This window comes from Etheostoma spectabile, unplaced genomic scaffold (assembly GCF_008692095.1).
Source record: "Etheostoma spectabile isolate EspeVRDwgs_2016 unplaced genomic scaffold, UIUC_Espe_1.0 scaffold00008887, whole genome shotgun sequence".
NCBI lineage: Eukaryota > Metazoa > Chordata > Actinopteri > Perciformes > Percidae > Etheostoma > Etheostoma spectabile.
In genome coordinates, this window is record NW_022603636.1 from 5429 (window position 1) to 31574 (window position 26146).

Sequence of the window (26146 nt, forward strand, 5' to 3'; positions counted from 1 at the left end):
GCACTGCGTTTATCTCTCTATTAGATTCTATTGGCTTCTCTCAAAGTGTACATAAACCGACTCACATTTTTAACCACACCCTCGATCTTGTTCTGGTATATGGTGTTGAAATTGAACATTTAATAGTGTTCCCACAGAATCCCTTCCTATCTGACCACTGTTTGATAACTTTTGAGTTTATACTGCTGAACTACACGCCGTTAGGCAAAACGTCCTATACAAGATGTCTATCTGATAGTGCTGTAGCTAAATTTAAGGATGCGATTCCGTTAGCATTTAATTCATTACCAAGTCCCAAAGTAACGGAGGACTCCTATGCTATTAGTCCCTCCCAAATCCATCATTTTGTTGATAGTGCAGCAGGCTCGCTACGAATGACTCTCGACTCTGTTGCCCCTCTAAAAAAGAAGATAATAAAACAAAGACGGTTAGCTCCATGGTATAACACTGAAACTCGCAAATTAAAGCAAATATCGCGGAAACTTGAGAAGATCTGGCGTTCCACCAAATTGGAAAATTCTCGTTTAATCTGGCAAGATAGTCTTAAAACGTATAGGAAGGCCCTCCGTAATGCCAGAGCAGCGTACTACTCGTCATTGATAGAGGAAAATAGGAACAACCCCAGGTTTCTTTTCAGTACTGTAGCCAGGCTAACAGAAGGTCACAGCTCTACTGAGCCAAGTATTCCCAGAGCTCTTAGTAGTAACGACTTTATGAGGTTCTTCAATGATAAAATTATAACTATTAGAAGCAAAATTTACCAAGACCTGCCTTTAACTGGCTTATCTCTAAACTCAGGAACCTTAGAAACAGCTGTAAAACCAGATATATGTTTTGACTGCTTTGCTTCACTTGAGCTTTATCAATTTAATTCAATTATTTCTTTATCTAAACCATCAACCTGCCTCTTAGACCCCATCCCGACTAGGCTACTTAAAGAAGTTTTACCCTTAGTCAATACTTTTTTATTAGATATAACCAATCTATTGTTATTAACAGGCTATGCACCACAGCACTTTAAAGTTGCTGTAACTAAACCTCTTCTGAAAAAGCCCAACCCGGTTCCAGATGTTTTAGCCAACTATAGACCCATATCCAACCTTCCATTCTCTCTAAGATTCTTGAGAAAGCAGTCGCCAAACAGCTCTGTGACTTTCTGCATAGCAACAGCTTATTTGAGGATTTTCAGTCAGGATTTAGAGTTCATCATGGCACAGAGACAGCACTTGTGAAAATTACTAACGACCTCCTAATTGCAATCAGACAAAGGACTTATCTCTGTACTTGTATCTTATTACAGAGATTGGAACATTTAATTGGCATTAAAGGGACTGCTCTAAGCTGGTTTAAGTCTTATTTATCAGATCGATCTCAGTTTGTTAATGTTAACGATGAATCCTCTGTGCACACCAAGGTTAGTCATGGAGTCCCACAAGGATCTGTGCTCGGTCCAATCCTGTTCACTTTATATATGCTTCCTTTAGGCAGTATTATCAGGAAGCACTCGATAAACTTTCATTGTTATGCGGATGATACTCAGTTATATCTATCAATCAAGCCAGATGAAACTAATCAGTTAGCTAAACTTCAAACGTGCCTTCAGGATATTAAAACCTGGATGACCTGTAATTTTCTAATGTTAAACTCAAATAAAACGGAAGTCATTGCTCTGGGACCCAATCACCTCCGTGACGCATTATCCAAAGATATAGTTACTCTGGATGGCATCACCCTGGCCTCCTGCACCACCCTGACCTCCTGCACCACCCTGGCCCCCAGCACCACCCTGTCCTCCAGGGCCACCCTGGCCTCCAGCACCACTGTGAAGAATCTTGGAGTTATCTTTGATCAGGACATGTCCTTTAATTCCCACTTAAAGCAAATGTCAAGGATTGCCTTTTTTCACTTACGTAATATTGCAAAAATCAGGAATATCCTATCTAAAAATGATGCAGAAAAACTAGTCCATGCATTTGTTACTACTAGGTTGGATTACTGCAATTCTTTGTTATCAGGCTGCTCGGAAAAGTCCATAAAGACTCTTCAGCTGATCCAGAATGCTGCAGCACGTGTTCTGACGGGAACCAGGAAAAGAGACCACATCTCTCCTGTTTTAGCTTCTCTGCATTGGCTTCCTGTAAAATCTAGAATAGAATTTAAAATCCTTCTCCTGACCTACAAAGCTCTTAACGGTCAGGCACCATCTTATCTTAAAGAGCTCATAGTACCTTACAACCCTACAAGAGCGCTGCGCTCCCAGAATGCAGGATTACTGGTGGTTCCTAGAGTCTCTAAAAGTAGAACGGGAGCCAGAGCGTTCAGCTATCAGGCTCCTCTCCTGTGGAACCAGGTTCCAGTTGGGGTTCGGGAGGCAGACACCGTCTCCATATTTAAGAGTAGGCTTAAGACTTTCCTCTTTGATAAAGCTTATAGTTAGGGCTGGCTCAGGAGAGTCCTGAACCATCCCTTAGTTACGCCGCTAGAGGCAAAGAGATAACTGTTGTTGTGATTAAGCACTATATAAATAAAATTGAATTCTCTCTCATAGCCACCTCCGCTAGACAGTGGGATGGTCATGTCTCTCTCTCTCTCTCTCTCTCTCTCTCTCTCTCCTCTCTCTCTCTCTCTCTCTCTCTCTCTCTCTCTCATAGCCACCTCCGCTAGACAGTGGGATGGCCATGTCTCTCTCTCTCTCTCTCTCTCTCTCTCTCTCTCTCTCTCTCTCTCTCATAGCCACCTCCGCTAGACAGTGGGATGGTCATGTCTCTCTCTCTCTCTCTCTCTCTCTCTCTCTCATCATAGCCACCTCTGCTAGACAGTGGGATGGTCATGTCTCTCTCTCTCTCTCTCTCTCTCTCTCTTTTAGACTGCTGGGGGACTTCCTTTGACACACTGAGCTCCTCTCTCATCTATCTTTCCATTGTGTGCATCCATGTCCCAGAAATGCTTGTTACTAACCTAGTTACTACCTAGTTACTAACCTAGCTCCGGGGAGTCATTCCCGGAGTCCTTATGTTCTTTTCCCCCCAGCATGTTTCCCCGGTCAGGGAGGCGCCAAAAACCAGGTAGCAGCTGTCCATGGTCCCGCTACATGTCCTGCGATGCCATGTTACATCCTGCTACGCTCTGCGGTGCCCAGCTACGTCCTGCTGTGCCTTGTAACGCCCACAGTGCCCTGCTATGCTACAAAGAACTACTACAAACAAACTCTTCATTCTAATCCCAACCGGCCCGTCAGACACCGCCTCCCAAGAGCCTGGGTCTGACCGAGGTTTCTGCCTAAAAGGAAGTTTTTCCTCGCCACTGTCGCACTGTTGCTGCTCTGGAGGAAAAAACTGGAACTGTTGGGTCCTTGTGGATTCTGGAGTGTGGTCTAGACCTGCTCTATCTGTAAAGTGTCTTGAGATAACTCTTGTTGTGATTTGATACTATAAATAAATTGAATTGAAATTGAATTGAATTTTGCCCAGTCTTTTCCTGATGGTGGAGGCATGAACGCTGACCTCAACTGAGGCAAGTGAGGCCTGCAGTTCTTTGGACGTTGTTGTGGGGTCTTTTGTGACCTCTTGGATGAGTCGTCGCTGCGCTCTTGGGGTAATTTAGGGCGGCCGGCCACTCCTGGGAGGTTCACCACTGTTCCATGTCTTCGCCATTTGTGGATAATGGCTCTCACTGTGGTTCGCTGGATTCCCAAAGCTTTGGAAATGGCTTTATAACCCTTTCCAGACTGATAGATCTCAATTACTTTCTTTCTCAATTGTTCCTGAATTTCTTTGGGTCTCGGCATGGTGTGTAGCTTTTAAGGATCTTCTGGTGACCTTACTGTGTCAAGCAGCTCCTATTTAAGTGATGCCTTGATTGTGAACAGGTGTGGCAATAATCAGGCCTGGGTGTGGCTAGAGAAATTGAACTCAGGTGTGGACAACCACAGTTATAGTATGTTTTAACAAGGGGGGCAATCACTTTTTCACACAGGGCCATGATGGTTTGGATTTTTTTTCACCTTAATAATAAACACCTTCATTTACCAAATGCATTTTGTGTTTACTTGTGTTGTCCTTGACTATTGTTTAAATTGGTTTGATGTTCCGAAACACTTAAGTGTGACAAACATGCAAAGGAACAGGAAATGAGGAAGGGGAAAACACTTTTTCACACCACTGTATAATTGTTAAAAATTGCAGGGTCATCACACCACTCCAGTAAAATGATAGGTATGATAGTTTTGGGGCGGACTTGCCTTTCGCTGTCTGACGAGCGCGTGAGCAGCTTCGATGTTGGGACTCATGACGCGGTCTTTGTCCCAAGGACTGGAGAGACAACGCTGATTAATGACGTCCTCATACAACTCCGGCCATACAACATGATTCATCATAATGTGTTTCTGAGTTTCCTGCTTCTAGGAAGGAAAAGTCCAAACTGCACAGCGACCTATGTGGCTGTTTTCAGAGGCCCTGGGACTTAATGTCTTCAATAATCAGAGGTGTGTTGCTGGGCCCTGGGACTTAGTAATCAGAGGTGCGTTTTGGGCCCTGGGACTTAGTAATCAGAGGTGCGTTTTGGGCCCTGGGACTTAGTGTCTTCAGCAATCAGAGGTGTGTTTTGGGCCCTGGGACTTAGTGTCTTCAGTAATCAGAGGTGTGTTTTGGGCCCTGGGACTTTGTAATCAGAGGTGCGTTTTGGGCCCTGGGACTTAGTAATCAGAGGTGCGTTTTGGGCCCTGGGACTTAGTAATCAGAGGTGTGTTTTGGGCCCTGGGACGTAGTATCAGAGGTGCGTTTTGGGCCCTGGGACTTAGTAATGAGAGGTGCGTTTTGGGCCCTGGGACTTAGTAATCAGAGGTGCGTTGCTGGGCCCTGGACTTAGTAATCAGAGGTGTGTTTTGGGCCCTGGGACTTAGTAATCAGAGGTGTGTTTTGGGCCCTGGGACTTAGTGTCTTCAATAATCAGAGGTGTGTTGCTGGGCCCTGGACTTAGTAATCAGAGCTGTGTTTTGGGCCCTGGGACTTAGTAATCAGAGGTGCGTTTTGGGCCCTGGGACTTAGTAATCAGAGCTGTGTTTTGGGCCCTGGGACTTAGTAATCAGAGGTGGGTTTTGGGCCCTGGGACTTAGTAATCAGAGGTGGGTTTTGGGCCCTGGGACTTAGTAATCAGAGGTGCGTTGCTGGGCCCTGGGACTTAGTAATCAGAGGTGCGTTTTGGGCCCTGGGACTTAGTAATCAGAGGTGCGTTTTGGGCCTTGGGATTTAGTAATCAGAGGTGGGTTTTGGGCCCTGGGACTTAGTAATCAGAGGTGCATTTTGGGCCCTGGGACTTAGTAATCAGACGTGGGTTTGGGCCCTGGGACTTAGTATTCAGAGGTGCGTTGCTGGCCCTGGGACTTAGTAATCAGAGGTGCGTTTTGGGCCTGGGACTTAGTAATCAGAGGTGCGTTTTGGGCCCTGGGATTTATTAATCAGAGGTGCATTGCTGGGCCCTGGGACTTAGTAATCAGAGGTGTGTTTTGGGCCCTGGGACTTAGTAATCAGAGGTGTGTTTTGGGCCCTGGGACTTAGTAATCAGAGGTGCGTTGCTGGGCCCTGGGACTTAGTAATCAGAGGTGCATTGCTGGGCCCTGGGACTTAGTAATCAGAGGTGCATTGCTGGGCCCTGGGACTTAGTAATCAGAGGTACGTTAATGGGCCCTGGGACTTAGTAATCAGAGTTGCGTTTTGGGCCCTGGGACTTAGTAATCAGAGGTGGATTTTGGGCCCTGGGACTTAGTAATCAGAGGTGCGTTACTGGGCCCTGGGACTTAGTAATCAGAGGTGCGTTTTGGGCCCTGGGACTTAGTAATCAGAGGTGCGTTTTGGGCCCTGGGACTTAGTAATCAGAGGTGCGTTTGGCCCTTGGACTTAGTAATCAGAGGTGCCAACCCTATCTGTCCCTGGCCAGTGTCAGTGTCTGTCCTCTGCACGTCCATCACTGTCTGGTTTGGATCTGCCACCAAAAAGGACCGGAGCAGACTACAACGGACAGTTAGGACTGCAGAAAGGATCATCGGTGCCAACCTGCCCTCCGTCCATGACTTATACATCTCCAGAGTCAGGAAGCGGGCAGGAACCATCACTGCAGACCCTTCTCACCCCGGACACAACCTGTTCCAGATTCTGCCCTCTGGTAGGCGTTACAGAGCACTGTTCGCCAAAACCAACAGATTCAGGAACAGTTTCTACCCACAAGCCATCTCTCTGATGAACAGCTGACTCCTGACCCACAGTGTCAGGCTCAGTTCTGGTCAATAACACTGTAACACGGTCTCTACAGCAACTGTATCATTCCCACTCTCACATCTCACTTATTATTATTTATTCATCATTCTCATTTTCTCACTGTTCATATGTTCATATGTTCATACTGTTCATATTGTAATATAACACAGTTATATTCGACACAGTCTCCCACTCCATTCTTCTCACTCGCCTCTCCAAACTCATTGGCCTCACTGATACTGTGTATTCTTGGTTTCAATCCTATCTCACCAACAGGCAACAATACATCACCCTTAAGGGCACCCGCTCTGAATTGGCGCCAGTCGCACATGGAGTGCCTCAAGGATCGGTGCTTGGCCCGCTACTTTTCAATATCTACATGCTACCCCTTGGGATGATCATCCGGAAACATGGACTCCTCTTCCACTGCTATGCGGATGATACCCAGCTCTACATCAGCACTAAGCCATCTACTCCCCTTCCACCAGTGCCACTCATCAACTGCCTGAAGGACATCAAGAACTGGATGGACAGTAACCTCCTCAAACTCAATAATGACAAAACAGAACTCATGGTGTTTGCCCCACAGTCACTCCTCAAAAAGGTTGGTTACATCACATTGGATGTGGATGGCTGCTCTATCTCTGCATCCCCTCAAGTACGCAACCTGGGTGTCATCATGGACTCCACCCTTTCCTTCCAACAGCACATCAAAAACACTACTAAAACTGCCTTCTACCATCTCAAGAACATCTCCAGACTCCGAAAGTGGCTTTCCACTTCTGTAGCTGAGACCCTCATCCACTCCTTCATCACCTCCCGTCTTGACTACTGCAACGGTCTCCTTTTTGGTCTGCCTAGCAAGTCTATTGACAGACTTCAGTATGTCCAGAACTCTGCGGCTAGGTTGCTCACCCACACAAAACTTGGTCTTCACATCACTCCCATCCTGAAGAAGCTCCACTGGCTGCCAATTAAGTCCCGGATTAAATATAAAATTCTCCTACTGACATACAAATCTCTCCATGGACCTGCACCTCAGTACCTAACAGATCTGCTCCACCCATACACTCAGTCACGGTCCCTGCGGTCCTCTGACAAGGACCTGCTTGCTGTCCCTAATTCCAGGCTCAGGACATTTGGTGACAGAGCCTTCTGTGTCAGTGCACCATCGCTCTGGAACAAGCTTCCCCTTGACATTCGCTCTGCCTCCTCTATTATAACCTTTAAAACCCAGCTTAAAACATACCTCTTCACTGAGGCTTATGGAATTTAATCGCTCCTGGCCACTCAACTTCATCTCTTAACCCCCCCCCCCGATTGTTAAGCGTCTTTGGGTTTGTGAAAGGCGCTATAAAAGTCAAAGTTATTATTATTATTATTATTAATAACATAATACTATTTTATCCCAGTCTCCTTGCACTACGCACATTTAAATAATTGTATTTCATTGCACTCATGCCTCTATCTTGTTTCTGTTTAGAGTGTGTATATATTGTGTATATATTAGTGTGTATATTTCTGTTTTGGTTGATATGTATGTGTAAGCACAGTGTGAGCAATGCTCCAAAGACAAATTCCTCGTATGTGTCCTCATACCTGGCGAATAAAGCTGATTCTGATTCTGATTCTGATTCTGATTTTCTACTTCTGTCCCTCATGTCTCCAAGTCTTCTAGCGGTTATTTATCTGAGCTGCCAAAGACAACCTGGTGCCGTTGGTCCCGTCCAGATAGAAGATCTTCTTGACCCTGAACCCTTATCGATAAACATCGCTCGTCACAACTGGGTCCTTCAGACGTTAAGGCCCCGACCTCCAACTGGTGTGATGGTGGTGGTCTCAGCTGGGACTCTTCTTCAGGGAGGACACACACACAATGAATGGAAGGAAGTCAGATAACTGGAAAGCATAGTAATGATTCATATAAATAATGGAGGAATAATACACAAGGTTATATGAAATCATGCTTAAATGTAATTTTAACATTACAATATATAATAAAGTGTGTACATATACACAGAAGTACATGGAAACACATCTATGAAGGTTATTAAACAGTAAGGCAATTACTGCAAATGATCCAGTAGATGGAGTCAATACCAACCTCCTGGTCCAGGTACGACCAGGGATGTAGAAGGGCTGGCCGGTCTCCCTGGTGTTTAGTTGGGACATTTTGCTTCGAGTTCTCTTGAGTCTCGGATATCTTCTTACTACGTGGGGGGGGGGGGGGGTAAAGGAACCGTTCACACACCAACAGGGCAGCATCGGGGTTAACTCGGGGTTCAGTGTCTTGCCCAAGGACACTTTGACAGGAACCACCATCACCACCATCGAAGCACCAACCTTCTGATTGGCAGGTTTACCCATAATGCACCTGCAGCCTCCATGTAGTTGTGCTGACTAAGAAAGTGTTCAGATCATAGACTGTAAATGTTACTATAATATTCATATATACAGTCTCTGGTCTGGATGTTATTAAAGTAACACTAAAATAATTAGAAATAAATCCTGATCAGCAAACAAGTCCTCGATGCCCTAACCCCCCCCCCCCCCCACTGACTTTAAAAGTTAAACAGAAAGACCACAAACTCTCACAGGAACTTCATGCTTTTATTGTGAAAGGATACAGAACTCAAACTAACATGAGACAAGTCCACGGCGTTTCTACAGTTCCAGTTATGATACTCATCATATATAGTAACATGTACATGAATATGCAACGTTAAGCTGTACAAATATATCATTAAAACGTACAATAGGCAAGTAGGAGAAAATGAAGATACTCTAGTAAAAGTACCTCACCGTTGTACTGCAGTACTGCGTTGTTGTAAAATGGTAGTAAAGCTCTGGAATAAGAACTTCATGTTTAGTTTCAAACTAAGGTTGTCTAAAGAAGATTATAGTGATTAAAACTCAGTATTACAGTATTTACAGTACTTGATTTACAGCTGATATGTGAAGAGGTACACAACCTTGTATGTGTGTGTATGTGTGTGTGGTTGTGTGTGTGTGTCTCTGTGTGTGTGTGTGTGTCTCTGTCTGTGTGTGTGTGTGTGTGTGTGTGTGTGTGTGTGTGTGTGTGTGTCTGTCTGTGGTTATGTGTGTGTGTGTATGTGTGGTTGTGTGTGTGTGTGTGTGTGGTTTTGTGGTTATGTGTGTGTGTGTGTGTGGTTTTGTGGTTATGTGTGTCTGTGTGTGTGTGTGGTGGTGTGTGTGGTTGTGTGTGTGTGTGTGTGTGTGTGTGATCCTGTCCAGACTTAGCTGATCAGCAGTGAGAGACAGGAGGAGACTCTCCGTCCTCCACAGGACTCAGATACACTGAGGAGCCAAGAGACCAGATCCCAAACCCAGGATAGAGGGTCTGAGTGAATGAGGTGTTGAAGGTGTGGAGGTGGATCAGTGAGTCAGAGGAGACTGTGTAGAAGGACAGAGAGCCAGCAGGACAGTCCACATACACTGCTACTCTACCAGAGACACGGGGGACGGAGACGGAGGTTTCTCTGTCATTGTGACGGACAAAGTAACGACTATCATCAGAGCAGACCAGACTCCAGGACTGATCATTACGACCAAACACACAGTCTCTACTGCCTCCTCTCCTCCTGATTCCTCTGTAACTCACTGATATATGAACCCGTCCTCTGGTCTGGACCTCCCAGTAACAGCGACCAGTCAGACCATCTCTACACAGCAGCTGATACCAGGTCTCAAACCTCTCTGGATGACCAGGATATGGCTGATACTCCAACACATGTGTCACCTTCCTGTTGTTGTCAGACAGTTTGAGGGTCCTGTTCACCGTGTTGGTGTGGACTGTGAGTTCACAGGAATCTGACGGAGACAACGAGACACAACACAGCTGCAGTTATTAACCAATCAGCTCTTTGGTGATGACATCACAGGGTTGAATGAGTGATGTCACAGTCTGATGAATGAAATTAAAAACACACTTACACTTCCTCAGACCTGGTGTCAACCATCTGACTCCAGCAGGCTCCACCCTGAAAGGAGGGGGGGGGGCATTACATCACTCACTCACACAGCTGGGTTCCCTCTAACCTGTCTCTCTCTCTAACCTGTCTCTCTCTCCAACCTGTCTCTGTCTCTAACCTGTTTCTCTCTCTCAAACCTGTCTCTCTCTCTAACCTGTCTCTCTCTCTAACCTGTCTCTCTCTCCAACCTGTCTCTCTCTCCAACCTGTCTCTCTCTCTAACCTGTCTCTCTCTCTAACCTGTCTCTCTCGGACCTGTCTCTCTCTCTAACCTCTCTCTCTCTAACCTGTCCAACCAGACCAGGTCTTTAAGATGGATTACTACATGGATCAGAGTCTAAGTGGACTGGAACCTGTTTTTCTCTCTGACCTGTCTCTCTCTCTCTAACCTGTCTCTCTCTCTCTCTAACCTGTCTCTCTCACTAAGGGTTTGGTAACAGCAGAAGGACCAAGTCTTTAATCTGGATTACAACATGGATCAGAGTCTAAGGGGACTGGAACCTGTCTCTCTCTCTGACCTGTCTCTCTTTCTCTGACCTGTCTCTCTCTAACCTGTCTCTCTCTCTCTCTCTAAGGGTTTGGTAACAGCAGAAGGACCAGGTCTTTAATCTGGATCTACTACATGTAGAGATGTTCTGATTCTGATACCAGTATCAGAAATGCCTCTGATACTGCTGAAAATGGCATCGGTATCATCGAGTACTGGAGTCCAGGCACCGATCCGACACCACGTAAACTATTAGAAATAGGAATCTATTTACTGGTTAGCTCCGTTAGCTCGGACACAGTTCTTCTTCGCTGCTCTTAAAATAGTTGTGCTGCTGTTTTAGAAGGGCGAAGAAGAACTGATCCCCTAACGCCTCCTTAAAACAAGCTAGCATTAGCGCATCATGTCTGCAGTTTGCTAGGACTCTACGGTGGATGTTCCCACCGGTAAGACGGCAACATGTAACATATGCAGAGAAACATATGCCCCAGTTTCGAGGGGCAGCACGAGAGTTGCAAATTTCAACAGCAGCAACTTAATTAAACATTTGAAGACGCGTCACGCTAAAGAGCTCAACGAATTTACGAAAGCTAAAGGAAGAACTGCAGCAGCAAACTCTGGAAACGGCCTTCAGCAACGAGATAAATCCCCCAAAGGATAACCAACAGCCAATAAGCAACAAGGATAACCAACAGCCAATAAGCAACAAGGATAACCGACAGCCAATAAGCAACAAGGATAACCGACAGCCAATAAGCAACAAGGATAACCGACAGCCAATAAGCAACAAGGATAACCGACAGCCAATAAGCAACAAGGATAACCGACAGCCAATAAGCAACAAGGATAACCGACAGCCAATAAGCAACAAGGATAACCGACAGCCATAAGCACAAGGATAACGACAGCCAATAAGCAACAAGGATAACGACAGCCAATAAGCAACAAGGATAACCGACAGCCAATAAGCAACAAGGATAACCAACGGCCAATAAGCAACAAGGATAACCAACGGCCAATAAGCAACAAGGATAACCAACGGCCAATAAGCAACAAGGATAACCAACAGCGTTGGAGTTTGTTGTCCTGGAGGACCAACCTGTCTCTCGGTGATAATAAGATTTCTTCTCTTAACGGAGCATTTGGAGCCAAGGAACCGGTTACCAGGTCGTAAATATATCTCTGAAGCTGCGCTACCCAAATCATGCGAGACCGTTGGGGGACACAGGAAATCCTGCAGGAGCACGATGAGGAACGTGGGGCAAGTAGCAGAGAATCTGCCTTTGCTCTTGGCATTATGAGTAATACTAAATTACTACACCGCGACTGCAATGTGTAGCCTACTTGTTTTAAAGTATTCATTTACTGTGTAGCTGTTATGTGTAACCCCCCAGGACAGGATGTATTTACAATAACCTAACCATGACCCCCCAGGACAGGATGTATTTACAATAACCTAACCCTAACCCCCCAGGACAGGATGTATTTACAATAACCTAACCCTAACCCCCCAGGACAGGATGTATTTACAGTAACCTAACCCTAACCCCCCCATGACAGGATGTATTTACAATAACCTAACCCCCAGGACAGGATGTATTTACAATAACCTAACCCTGACCCCCCAGGACAGGATGTATTTACAATAACCTAACCCTAACCCCCCAGGACAGGATGTATTTACAATAACCTAACCCTGACCCCCCAGGACAGGATGTATTTACAATAACCTAACCCTAACCCCCCAGGACAGGATGTATTTACAATAACCTAACCCCCCAGGACAGGATGTATTTACAATAACCTAACCCTGACCCCCCCAGCCATGAAGCAGGCAATTACTCTGTATTATTATTATAGTCATGTGTATTATTATATTAATGTGTATTATATTAATGTTTATTATTATATTAGTGTGTATTATATTAATGTGTATTATATTAATGTGTATTATTATATTAGTGTGTATTATATTAATGTGGATTATTATATTAGTGTGTATGGAGGAAAGTCAAGATCATGTTTGTTTCACATTCAACTATATCTACATTTTATGTTGATGAACTACTATATATTGTTATTATTTTATGTTAACAAATCAGCCTTACAACTGGCCTCTTCATCTTCCTCCTCCTGATCCCTCTCTACCCCCGTCCCTCTCTCTGGATCTGCAGCCTCCTCTTCCTCCCTGTACATCACTTCAAACACCACAGGAACCAGGAAAGAGGGTTTTGAGGGACTTCTTGAATCTAGAATCGTACTCCCCCAGCACAAGAGGACCTTAGAGAAATAACTGGTCCAGACGTCAGAGTACGTCTCTAAACGATAACGTGAGCCATGCAGCACCGGCAGCTGACATTTAAATCTCTAGATAACTAGTCTGCCTAAAGAGGAGATTATGCTTCATCCACAGAGAAAAGCACATCGCCTTGTGCTAAGCTAGGTTAACCCTGTCCTGTACCTCTGTTTGTGTAGTTGAAACTGATTTGATCCCAGGAAAGAGGAAAAAAGATGTTTCTTAAAACCACCGACAGATATCTGTCCAAACTCCATCACCTATTAACAAAGGGAGTTATGATTTTAGTTCCTGGAGATGTTCTCCTTTAAAACGTCCTACACTAATATCTCCTTTATGTTGATCAGTGTGTGTACCTGAGAGTGTCCAGTCTCCAGAGAGGATCCTTCAGTCCCGCTGACAGCAGCTTCACTCCTGAATCTCCTGGATGATTGTAGCTCAGGTCCAGCTCTCTCAGGTGGGAGGGGTTGGAGCTCAGAGCTGAGACCAGAGAAGAACAGCCTTCCTCTGAGATCAGACAGCCTGACAGACTGGAAACACACAGAACAACACACAGGAAGCCACTGTCAACACGTGGAGCCATGTGCTAGTTCTCTCTTTGCTTGTTGTCCAGGTACATTTTAGTCCAGATTTTGAATAATCTTTAGAATCATCTGCAGGATTTAATTATTGAGTCTCAAAACTACTGCTAAAGTTCATCACATCAACAGACAAAAGCTACACGTCAGCTGTTTATCAACTAAAGTTAGTCAGAGTTTAAATGGTCATCAGTTGAACGGGTTAATGAATCCTGACCTGAGAGTCTCCAGAGTGCAGTGTGGACTCTTCAGTCCATCAGAGATCAGCTTCCCTCCTGAATCCTGCAGGTTGTTGTTACTCAGGTCCAGCTCTCTCAGACTAGAGGACTGGGAGCTGAGAACTGAGGACAGAGCTTCACAGCTTCTCTCTGACAGGTTACAGCCACTCAGCCTGGAAGGACAACAGGAAGTTATTTATTATTAACTCCTGTTGTAAAAAGATAGCAGAGTATTTATTGATGAATAAATCCCACGTACAGAGCTTTTTTGGAGGCTTTGACCACTGGCAGCAGCCTCAGAAGAGTCTCCTCTGAAGCAGAGTATTTCTTCAGGTCAAACACGTCCAGATCTTCTTCTGATGACAGTAAGATGAAGACCAGAGCTGACCACTGAGCAGGAGACAGTTTATCTGTGGAGAGACGTCCTGAACTCAGGGACTGTTGGATCTGTTCCACTAGAGAACGATCATTCAGTTCATTCAGACAGTGGAACAGATTGATGCTTCTCTCTGCAGACAGATTCTTATCCATCTTCTCCTTGATGTACTCCACTGTTTCCTGATTGGTATCTGATCTAATTCCTGTCTGTGTCATCAGACCTCGTAGGAGACTCTGATTGGTCTGCAGTGAAAGACCCAGGAGGAAGCGGAGGAACAAGTCCAGGTGTCCATTTGGACTCTGTAAGGCCTTGTCCACAGCTCTCTGGTAGAAACGTGCTGATAATGTTTGTTTTAGTCTGACTCTGAAGAATTTAGATAGCTTGGATGTTGTTTGTTCTTCAGCCAGAAGGTTGACTCCAGAGTTGGTGAAGGTCAGATGGACATGAAGAGCAGCAAGGAACTCCTGAACACTCAGATGGACGAAGCAGAACACCTTGTCCTGGTACAGTCCACTCTCCTCTTTAAAGATCTGTGTGAACACTCCTGAGACCACTGAGGCTGCGTTGATATCGATGCCACACTCTGTCAGGTCTGATTCATAGAAGATCAGGTTGCCTTTTTGCAGCTGCTCAAAAGCCAGTTTTCCCAGAGACTCAATCATCTTCCTAGTTTTTGGACTCCAGGTTTGATCTGTCTCAGTTCTTCCATCATACTTGACATTCTTCTGTTTGGACTGAACCACCAGGAAGTGGATGTACATCTCAGTCAGGGTCTTGGGCAGTTCTCCTCCCTCTCTGGTCTTCAACACCTTCTCCAGAACTGTAGCAGTGATCCAGCAGAAGACTGGGATGTGACACATGATGTGGAGGCTTCGGGATCTCTTGATGTGGGAGATGATTCTGCTGGCCTGCTCCTCATCTTTGAATCTCTTCCTGAAGTACTCCTCCTTCTGGGCATCAGTGAACCCTCTGACCTCTGTCACCATGTCAACACACCCAGGAGGGATCTGATTGGCTGCTGCAGGTCGTGTGGTTATCCAGAGGCGAGCAGAGGGAAGCAGATTCCCCCTGATGAGGTTTGTCAGCAGCAGACCCACGGAGGTGGACTCTGTAACATCAGTCAGGATCTCAGTGTTGAGGAAGTCCAGAGGAGGTCGACACTCATCCAGACCGTCAAAGATGAAGACCACCTGTACCTCTTCAAACCTGCTGAGTCCTGCTTCTTTGGTTTCACTAAAGAAGTGATCAACAAGTTCCACCAAGCTGAACTTTCTCTCTTTCAGCACATTCAGCTCTCTGAAGGTGAATGGGAATAAGAACTGGATGTCCTGGTTGGCTTTGCCTTCAGCCCAGTCCAGAGTGAACTTCTGTGTTAAGACTGTTTTCCCGATGCCAGCCACTCCCGTTGTCATCACCGTTCTGATTGGTTCATCTCTTCCAGGTGGGGCTTTAAAGATGTCTTCTTGTCTGATTATTGGTTCTGGTCTGTCTGGTTTCCAGGATGCCGTTTCAATCTGTCTGACCTCATGTTCATCATTGACCTCTGCAGCCCCTCCCTTCATGAGGTAGATCTCTGTGAACATCTGATCCAGAACGGTTTGGTCTCCTTCTTTAGCAATCCCCTCAAACACACGCTGGAACTTCCTGTCTAACTTAGATTTGAGTTTACACTTAGAAACTCCTGCTGGACTTCCTGAATGAATACAGAACAAAAAAGATCAGTAGGGGATTTATAAAGTAACAGGAACATACTCTGACCCTTCTCTGGAGACATTAGTAAACGTCCCATTAGTCCAGCAAGTTAAATCTTTAGAGAAATCCTCTTACTGCTCTGCAGACGGTCAGCCAGCCCGTCCTGCTTCATTCTCCTCAGGAAGTGCAGTGTGATCTTCAGAAACGCCTCTCTGCTGCTCCTCTGCTCTTCATCCTCACCCTCACTCTGACTCTCTGGGCATTCTGGGTAATCTGGTCTCAGAAGCTTCTGAATCTTCTTCAGCTCGTTCTTCACAAAAGTGATGATGCCGTCCTCCAGAAGCTGGAACAGAAGATTATTTGAATGCAAATCAGACTGAAATCATGGAAGCAACCATCAGATCCACGATGGACAGACTGAGGACCCTCTGGTCTGAACAGGGCAGCATGGAGATGATTGGGAACAGAATAGATGTAAAAGTAGTTGGTGTACATGTACAGACCATAAAGATGGAGTCCAGGTGGGTTTGATGCTGCTGGGCAGGCTGACCACTGGGACCTTCTGAGCTCTCCTGGTCCAGTCTGTGGAGGAATCAGGAAGAATTAGCTCCCATCATGTCTGTCCACACAGAGACACACACAAGGTAAAGGTCCTGGGACTTAAAGTGTTATTACAACATAGAATCAGATGGTTTCCCCTGACAGTAAAGAGTTGGTGGTACTGCTGACCATACTGTGAATGTACAGAAAGAACTAAGGAGTCAACAAGGGCTCCAACATGGTGGTCCTGAAGGACTCCAGGAGCAGCAGACTGGGATCATGATGCAGGAGGTCTGCAGCGTCTGTTGTCATGGAAGCAAACATTCATAGGGAGAAGTAGTTTGGGGAGTCAACTGTGAAAAACCTTCTGTTGGCTTCAAAACGATTATGGCAAACCATCAGCCGATTGGGGGGGGGCAGAGGTTAGATGGCCTGTCTGTAGTTGGGGAGAACTGCTGACCTGGACTGAGGGTACTGTTGGAGGCTGGTTGCCTTTTATTTACTTCCTCTCATTGACTTCTGATCTGACATCCAACTGGCAAACCCACATCCAACATTTGGGAAGAATTTTGTGTTTTGACCAATGGGGGGGGGGGGGGGGGGGGGGGGGCAATCTTTTGATGAAGCCACTCACTGAAACTTGGCCTGTCCATACTCAAGCGGCGATAGTCTTCTCATGCCAAATATTGTCCTGACTCAGGTGACACTACCACTTAGCAAGGGTCGCTGGTTCTCCAGAGGGGGAAGAGTTGGGGGGGGGGGGGGGGGGGGGTACACATGATATTACCCTGGAAGAAGCACTCTGAGGCCCCCACATCCCGGTATTCCCAGTTGGAGAAGAACATTCCTGATGTGTAGCCTAGCCGATGGCTACGGGAGATTTAAAATGCTTTTTGATGGGGCTACAACACCAGATCCTATTGGTCCAGACCAGGTCCAGTATTAGACTGAGATCTGCAGGTGAAGACCGGTCTTACTAGACAGCTTTCACATGGAGAATATAAATATATGTGAAGAAGAAAGATGCAGAGAATAAACTCCAAAAACTTCTCTGGAGACATAAAAGTTAAAGCATGACTCAGCAATATTATAATATTATTAACAGCTGACCTCCTTCCAGCAGAGGGTTGTTCTCCTTTAAAGTTAAAGAGGACATCATATGACCAGTCGCTCTTGAAGGACACACAGCTGGGTTCAGGATCAGGATCAGGATCAGGATCAGGATGGTCTGGTCCCTGATGGGTCCTGATAGAAAAACACATGTATAGAGGGTCATGTTCAGTAGTCTCTTATAACCAGACCTTCCTCCTCCACAGCTCTGCAGGTGAAGGTCTGGCAAGTCCTCACAGCGTTCCTGGATGGGACAACAACCTACTCTGGGTCATCAGCATCTCTTTAGACCAATCACAATCATCGCACAGAGACCCTCTCCAAGGCCCCCGCCCCACCACCACCCCCAATGAGACAACACAACTTCTTGTTGGAGGTTTCAGAACCACTCACCTCCTTCTCCTCTTCTCTATTTCCACTGTCCTGCTCTCCTTTTCAATTCTCTCCCTCACACTTTTTTGCTCCATTACAGGTTTCCTTGTTTTTAAAGTGGGGGTGTCTCCGTGGACCGGTGTCTCTTCATGGACACACAGCTGGGCCCAGGTTCAGCAGGGTCTGGTCTCTGATGGGTCCTGTTAGAAAGAGAGGAAGATCTCCAGAAACTAGAAGCTATCCAGCAGATAATAAAGAGTGAAGCTGGTGGCTGTATGATTTCTGTCCTTCATTATTACGTTACATTACATGTCCTTCAGCGGACGCTTTCATCCACAGACACTTACACCTGAGAGACATGGCAGAGGTCCCACGCCTCTGGAGACACTAGGGTTACAGGTCTTGCTCGAGGACACATTGGCTGATGTATGGCAGGGAATCGAACCCTGATCTCCCACACCAAAGCATGTGTCACATCCACTTAATCTTTGTGTCCTCTAATGGAGACAAGACTCCATTAAGACTCAGTCTCAGCTTCCTGTCCTGGGCCTCGTCCTCCACACAGCACTACAACAGTCACAGAGGCATTTAGGCCCTGCATTTTATTTTGAAAGGCTCTAAACAGTAGAGTCCTGTTGGGTCTGACTTCCTGCTGGTGGAGACGACCCCCCCCCCCCCCCCCCCCACACACACACCACCCACACACACACACACACACACAGGTTTGAGACAGCGGAGACTGTGTAGGCGTCTAACACGTGACCAGGTGTGCTGGGTCCCCTGATCAGACAGGTTTGGTCCTGTTAGCTGATCTCACACACACACACATACAACACACACACACACACCACACACACACACACACACACACACACCACACACACACACACACACACAAACATTATAGAAGAAGACTTCTAGCTAAAATACCAAATATAAATAAGGTCTATCTTCCTTCCAAGACCTTGATAAAGTCATCCATGCTATAAAATGAGAGTGGATCTTACCTCCTAACCCCCCCCCCATTAAAATGAGAGTGGATCTTACCTCTTAACCCCCCCCCCCCCTCCTCCCCATTAAAATGAGAGTGGATTTTACCTCCTAACCCCCCCCTCATTAAAATGAGAGTGGATCTTACCTCCTAACCCCCCCCCCCCCCTCATTAAAATGAGAGTGGATCTTACCTCCTAACCCCCCCCCCCCCTCATTAAATGAGAGTGGATCTTACCTCCTAACCCTTCATCTGGACCTTCACTCCGAGAGGAAGAACTGCGTCTCAGCCTCACTCGACTGTTTCTTCAACCAGTCAAAATGTCCCGATCAACAACTCAGGTGAGTTATTTCCTGATGAGTCACAGCCCCACCTGGCAGGAAGTACTTTCACAATAAGAGCTTTAAGGTCATTTTAAATGAAGGAGGAACAACAGTCTAGAAAATCATGACAGCAAACTAAAACCTAGAGTGGCCCAGACACTGTCAGACCTCCATAGAGTCCAACCTGCAGGACCCTGGAGACCTCCACAGAGTCCAACCTGCAGGACCCTGCAGACCTCCACAGAGTCCAACCTGCAGGACCCTGCAGACCTCCGCGGAGTCCAACCTGCAGGACCCTGCAGACCTCTACAGAGTCAGTACATGATTACCATACCATACCAACTTTATTTGTTAAGCACTTTACAACAACCAAAGTTGTCCAAAGTGCTGTACAGAAAATAAACAAACATATTTATAATAATAACCATACAATTAAAAACACACAAGTAGCAAAAGAACAAGTAAAGAAGTCGACATCTTACAATGTGTCAAAAGCCAAAGAGAAAACATGGGTTTTAAGAAGGTTTTTAAAAACAGATAAAGAAGAGGCCTGTTTTACATGCAAGGCAAATCATTCCATAGTCTAGGGGCAGACACAGCAAAGGCCCGGTCCCCTCTGAGCTTACGATTAGTTTTAGGCACAGTCAGGAGCAGCTGATCATCTGACCTCAGAGCCCGGACGGGTTTATAAGGGTGTAGAAGCTCAGAGAGGTATGGCGGGGCAAGACCATTTAGTGATTTAAAAACAACAGAATTTTAAAATGGATCCTAAATTGAATAGGAAGCCAGTGTAGTGCAGCTAAAATAGGGGAGATGTGCTCATGTTTACGTGTGCCCGTTAAAAGACGTGCTGCTGCATTTTGTATCATCTGGAGACGGGTGATGGAGGACCCACTAACCCCCACATATAATGAATTACAATAGTCCAGCCGTGTAGTTATAAAGGCATGGATTGCAGTTTCAAAATGTTGCCTTGACAAAATTGGCTTTATTTTGGCCAGTTGCCTCAAATGAAAGAAGCTTGATGAAGACAACAGCTTTGATTTGATTGTCAAATTTAAGCTCAGGGTCCACTTTAACTCCTAGGTTTGTAATGTTAGATTTAATATAGGTGCCAAGGAGCCCAAATCTACAGGCAGGGTCCCAGTGGTGCCTCCAAAAACCATCACTTCTGTTTTTTCATCATTGAAACTTAAAAAGTTCAGAGCCATCCAGGCTTTTATGTCGTCAAGACAATTGAATAGTTGTCCAACGGAGTTATTGTTTTTCTTTTTAAGAGGTACATACAGACGTGCTCAAATTTGTTGGTACCCCTCCACAAAAAACGAAGAATGCACAATTTTCTCTGAAAACTTGAAACGGACAAAAGTAATTGGCATCCACCATTATTTATTCCATATTTAATAGAAATCAGACTTTGCTTTTGATTTTTTATTCAACATAATATTGTAAATAAGAAAACAAATGAAAATGGCATGGACAAAAATGATGGGACCGCTAACCTAATATTTTGTTGCACAACCTTTAGAGGCAATCACTGCAATCAAACGTTTTCTGTAGCTCTCAATGAGACTTCTGCACCTGTTAACAGTAGTTTGGCCCACTCTTCCTGAGCAAACTGCTCCAGCTGTCTCAGGTTTGATGGGTGCCTTTTCCAGACTGCAAGTTTCAGGTCTTTCCATAGATGTTCGATAGGATTCAAATCAGGACTCATAGAAGGCCACTTCAGAATAGTCCAATGTTTTGTTCCTATCCATTCTTGGGTGCTTTTAGCTGTGTGTTTTGGTCATTATCCTGTTGGAGGACCCATGACCTGCGACTGAGACAGAGCTTTCTGACACGGGCAGTACGTTTCGCTCCAGAATGCCTTGATAGTCTTGAGATTTCATTGTGCCCTGCACAGATTCAAGGCACCCTGTGCCAGGCGCAGCAAAGCAGCCCCAAAACATAACCGAGCCTCCTCCATGTTTCACTGTAGGTATGGTGTTCTTTTCTTTGAAAGCTTCATTTTTTCGTCTGTGAACATAGAGCTGATGTGACTTGCCAAAAAGCTCCAGTTTTGACTCATCTGTCCAAAGGACATTCTCCCAGAAGGATTGTGGCTTGTCAATATGCATTTTAGCAAATTCCAGTCTGGCTTTTTATGTTTTTCTTTCAAAGTGGAGTCCTCCTGGGTCTTCTTCCATGGAGCCCACTTTCGCTCAAAAAGCGACGGATGGTGCGATCAGAAACTGACGTACCTTCACCTTGGAGTTCAGCTTGTATCTCTTTGGCAGTTATCCTTGGTTCTTTTTCTACCATTCGCACTATCCTTCTGTTCAATCTGGGGTCGATTTTCCTCTTGCGGCCACGCCCAGGGAGGTTGGCTACAGTTCCATGGACCTTAAACTTCTTAATAATATTTGCAACTGTTGTCACAGGAACATCAAGCTGCTTGGAGATGGTCTTGTAGCCTTTACCTTTACCATGCTTGTCTATTATTTTCTTTCTGATCTCCTCAGACAACTCTCTCCTTTGCTTTCTCTGGTCCATGTTCAGTGTGGTGCACACAATGATACCAAACAGCACAGTGACTACTTTTCTCCATTTAAATAGGCTGAATGACTGATTACAAGATTGGAGACATGTGTGATACTAATTAAAGAAACTAATTAGTTTGAAATATCACTATAATCCAATTATTTATTATCTTTTCCAAGGGGTACCAACAAATGTGTCCAGGCCATTTTAGAATATCTTTGTAGAATAAGCAATAATTCATCTCTTTTCACAGCTTCTTTACTTTATTCTATGACATACCAAAGGCATGCAAGTATACATGATAAAATAGCTTTTAATTTCATCACTTTTCAGGAGGAATGAAGCATTATTTCAATGAGCTGTAAGGGTACCAACAAATTTGAGCACATCTGTAAATCTGACTGTCATCTGCATAACAGTGGAAAGAAATGCCGTACTTTCTAAGTAAGGAACCAAGTGGAAGCAAATACAAAGAGAAAAGCAAAGGGCCGAGGACTGAGCCCTGTGGGACACCACACAAGAGAGGAGCAGAGGAGGATACAAAATCACCAATGCTAACACAAAAAGTTTGAGCCTCTAATTATGACCTAAACCACTCCAGTGCTATGCCACTGATGCCTACCCACTGCCTTAAACGTGAAATCAATATTTCATGATCCACTGTGTCAAATGCAGCAGTTAGATCTAAAAGCACAAGGATAACACAATCGCCAGAGTCAGTCGCTAAAAAGATATCATTAAAAACTCTTAAAAGAGCGGTTTCGGTACTGTGCAAGGTTTTGAAACCGGACTGGAAAACCTCTAGTATTTTATGTTCTTCCAAAAAGGCCAATAATTGACTGTGCACAATCTTCTCTAAGATTTTTGAAAGGAAAGGCAATTTAGAAATAGGCCTGAAATTTGCAAGAACTGACGGATCTAGAGCAGGTTTTTTAATCAGAGGTTGAATTACTGCATGTTTTAAAATTTCAGGGACCACACCCGAGGTCAGACTACTATTTATAACTGTAACAACAGATGGTCCCACAGTGGGGAAAACCTCCTTAAATAGTCGAGGGGGGACAGCATCGTTTGGAGAACCCGAGGGCTTCAAGTGACCAACAACATCCTCTAAAAAAGAAAGAGTCAACGGCTCAAAATGATCAAAAACAGCCGAGCAGGGGACAGAGATTGAAGAGTCTGAAGCCGAAGGTGCAATTTGAGACCTAATAGAAGTGACCTTATCAATAAAAAAGCAAAGGAAGTTTTCACACATAGCAGGAGATGCCTCCATACAAGCATTCTGCGGGGCATTTAAAAGTAGGTCAATGGTGTTAAATAAAACATGAGGCTTGTGACAATTTGCCAGAATAATATCTGAGAAATATTTTCTTTTAGCATCTTTCACAGTTTCCTGGAAATGACGCCAGCAATCCCTTAACATTTGAATAGACACCTGCAGTTTGTCCTTCTTCCACTTGCGCTCAGCTCTACGGCACTCACGTCTGGCAGCATGAGTCATGTCATTTAGCCAGGGCTCAAATTTAGTTTTAGGCTGCCTGGATTTTAATGGAGCCACAGTGTCTAAAACAGTTTGGCAGGTGGAGTGAAACCATGAGCTAAGCTCTTCTGTGTGCAATACAGACTCAGGAGTGTTGATGTTCTGACTGAATACAGCCGAGAACTGAGCAGCAGTGGAAGGGTTAATCATGCGACAGCGCCGTGCAGCAGCGCGAGGTTTAAATGTATGACAGGCAAGAGCAGTCTCAAATAATACAGGCATATGGTCAGAAAATACTGCGTCACATATCTCTAGATTAAGAACAGGCAAGCCATATGATAAAACAAGATCAAGTGTGTGTCCATGTTCTTGTGTGGGTCCAGTCACAGATTGCACAAGATTAAAAGAATCAATGAGGTTTAGAAAACCCTTTGTCATTGGCTTATCAGGACAACACACATGAACATTAAAATCCCCAACAATAAGAACATGATCATATTTAGGCATGATTTCAGCCAGAAAAACAGAAAAATCATTTAAAAAGTCCTTATTGTACTTGGGGGGCCGATAGACCACAGCACACAACACTGTATGAGAACGACCAATCTCAAATAAACTCAGCTCAAAACTGCTGAAAGCTGATAACAGCAATATCTGCTTACATTTATAATGACTTTTATATACAGTCGCTATTCCTCCTCCTCGGCCAGATTTTCGAGGGGAGTTAAGGTAGCAGCAATCATGGTTTAAAAATTCAGTGAAGGCACTGGACTCACCATCACTCAGCCATGTCTCAGTCACACAGAGGAAATCCAATCCTCGGGACGTGAAAAAATCCTTTAAGACAAAAGTCTTATTTGCTAGAGATCTAGCATTTACCAGCCCAAACCTGGCAGGAACCGGCGGATCCGCGGCGCTGGATGATTGTGAAACCCGACACAAAGAGAGCAAGTTGCTGTGATTTACCCCGCGCCGGCGGGGACGAGGAGAGCAGGGGCCACGGGGCTGAAACATCTCTTCCGGGCCGACGACAGGTATCAGCCAGGCGCCGACAGGGTCCAGCGAGCGTCGAGGAACAACGAGGCTAGGCACAACTCCAAACTTAGTCCAAAAAGGCGTAGAACACCATGCAGAACGGGCCGTCAACCTCACCAGCCGGCCACTACGTTTTCCCCGGCGGCGGGTGCGTTTTCGTCGGCGCCGAGAAGGTGGAGCGTGCCAAAGGTGAGTCGGGAGCCTCGCCAGGAGCGGGGGCAAGGTTTCACGTCCACCATCATCCAGTTTTACTAAATTTTCAGCATAAAATTGCAGATCCAGCAGTGTTTGGCGATCATACACCAGCAGAGAGTCGACATCCCGGGGAAATAGCAAGACAAACAGCAAAAACGCACACAGCAGTGACAGTGACATGGGATTATTTAAACCAAAACTAGAGTTGTGATGGTTGGGAAAGTGAAAAGACAACCCAAAACAGCCTTTCATGGTTTTAATTAGTTTCTGTTGACTTTGAATGAAGTGTATTTAATGATGCTAAAATGAATGTTTATTTACATGGAGTCTGGCGGGTTTAGCGAACGTAATTTTGCGGATGTTTTTATGTTTAAAAAAAGGATCTTACTCTTTAGAAAGAGTCAACCTCCTTAGAAATCCTTTCCATAATGTAACCAGGCATTTTATAGAATATGAATCTGTGTCTGTTAGCGGCAAAACAAGCACTTTTGTGAAGGTAAATAAAAGCTAGCCAATTGCCCTATTAACTTCCATTGTTTCAATACTGGACCAATGTCAAACATTGTCGTTCCAATCAGTCATTAGACACAAAAATATAGTCAAATAGGGTCCAGGTTGGGAAAAAAAACTAGTAACCCTTAAGTATCACACTTGATTTTAATTTTAATATTTTTCCCACTTGGAGCCCTAGTTATCACACCACTCCAGTAAAATGATAGGTATGATATTTTCGGGGCGGACTTGCCTTTCGCTGTCTGAAGAGCGCGTGAGCAGCTTCGATGTCGGGACTCATGACGCGGTCTTCGTCCCAAGGACTGGAGAGACAACGCTGATTAATGACGTCCTCGTACAACTCCGGCCACACACATGATTTATCATAATGTGTTTCTGAGTTTCCTGCTTCTAGGAAGGAAACGTCCAAACTGCTCAGCGACCTATGTGGCTGTTTTCAGTTTTCAGTTGTGTGTATTGGGTCCTAACGCATATTAATAGCCTCAAACATGGAGAGTCCTCAGTGACACCCCCCCCCCCCCCCCCCCCATCCTGGAGTTCACTGACTTTAAAAGTTAAACAGAAAGACCACAAACTCTCACAGGAACTTCATGCTTTATTGTGAAAAGACACAGAACTCCAAATAACATGAGACAAGTCAACGTAGTATTATAGAGTACTAGTTACTGTCATTTAGAGTAATTATACTACAACATTACTGTCTCTAAACTGGGATGAGTACTAGTTCCTGTCATTTGAGTATTATACTACAACATTACTGTCTCTAAACTGGGATGAGTACTAGTTACGTCATTTAGAGTACTTATACTACAACATTACGGTCTCTAAACGGGGATGAGTACAGTTCCTGTCATTTAGAGTAATTATACTACAACATTCCTGTCTCTAAACTGGGATGAGTACTAGTTACTGTCATTTAGAGTAATATACTACAACATTACTGTCTCTAAACTGGGATGAGTACTAGTTCCTGTCATTTAGAGTAATTATACTACCCATTACTGTCTCTAAACTGGGATGAGTACTAGTTACTGTCTTTAGAGTAATTATACTACAACATTACTGTCTCTAAACTGGATGAGTACTAGTTCCTGTCATTTAGAGTAATTATACTACAACATTACTGTCTCTAAACTGGGATGAGTACTAGTTCCTGTCCATTTAGAGTAATTATA

The 26146-nt window shown here is 44.9% G+C and overlaps 1 protein-coding gene across 1 annotated transcript; it reads right to left on the reverse strand.

The window, feature by feature from the left end:
• Nucleotides 1-9471: 9471 nt before the first annotated feature.
• Nucleotides 9472-18146, reverse strand: LOC116678959 (protein NLRC3). Its single transcript, XM_032508697.1, has 9 exons — nucleotides 17936-18146; nucleotides 17543-17677; nucleotides 16396-16474; nucleotides 16028-16235; nucleotides 14081-15893; nucleotides 13821-13994; nucleotides 13382-13555; nucleotides 10206-10252; nucleotides 9472-10082 (listed from the first exon to the last, which is right to left on the reverse strand). Exons 1-9 carry the CDS (start codon nucleotides 18007-18009, stop codon nucleotides 9517-9519), a joined length of 3270 nt encoding a protein of 1089 aa, XP_032364588.1. The 5' UTR covers nucleotides 18010-18146; the 3' UTR covers nucleotides 9472-9516.
• Between the last annotated feature and the right edge of the window lie 8000 nt (nucleotides 18147-26146).

What these genes read in the sequence shown, in the direction of transcription:
- LOC116678959 (XM_032508697.1), bottom strand. Translation starts at nt 18,009, where the DNA reads ATGGAGCAAAAAAGTGTGAGGGAGAGAATTGAAAAGGAGAGCAGGACA. An exon ending in TGCACTCTGGAGACTCTCAG is followed by an intron (nt 13,556 to 13,820) that starts GTCAGGATTCAT and finishes GTGTGTTTCCAG; the next exon opens with TCTGTCAGGCTGTCTGATCT. An exon ending in GACACCAGGTCTGAGGAAGT is followed by an intron (nt 10,083 to 10,205) that starts GTAAGTGTGTTT and finishes TGTCTCCGTCAG; the next exon opens with ATTCCTGTGAACTCACAGTC.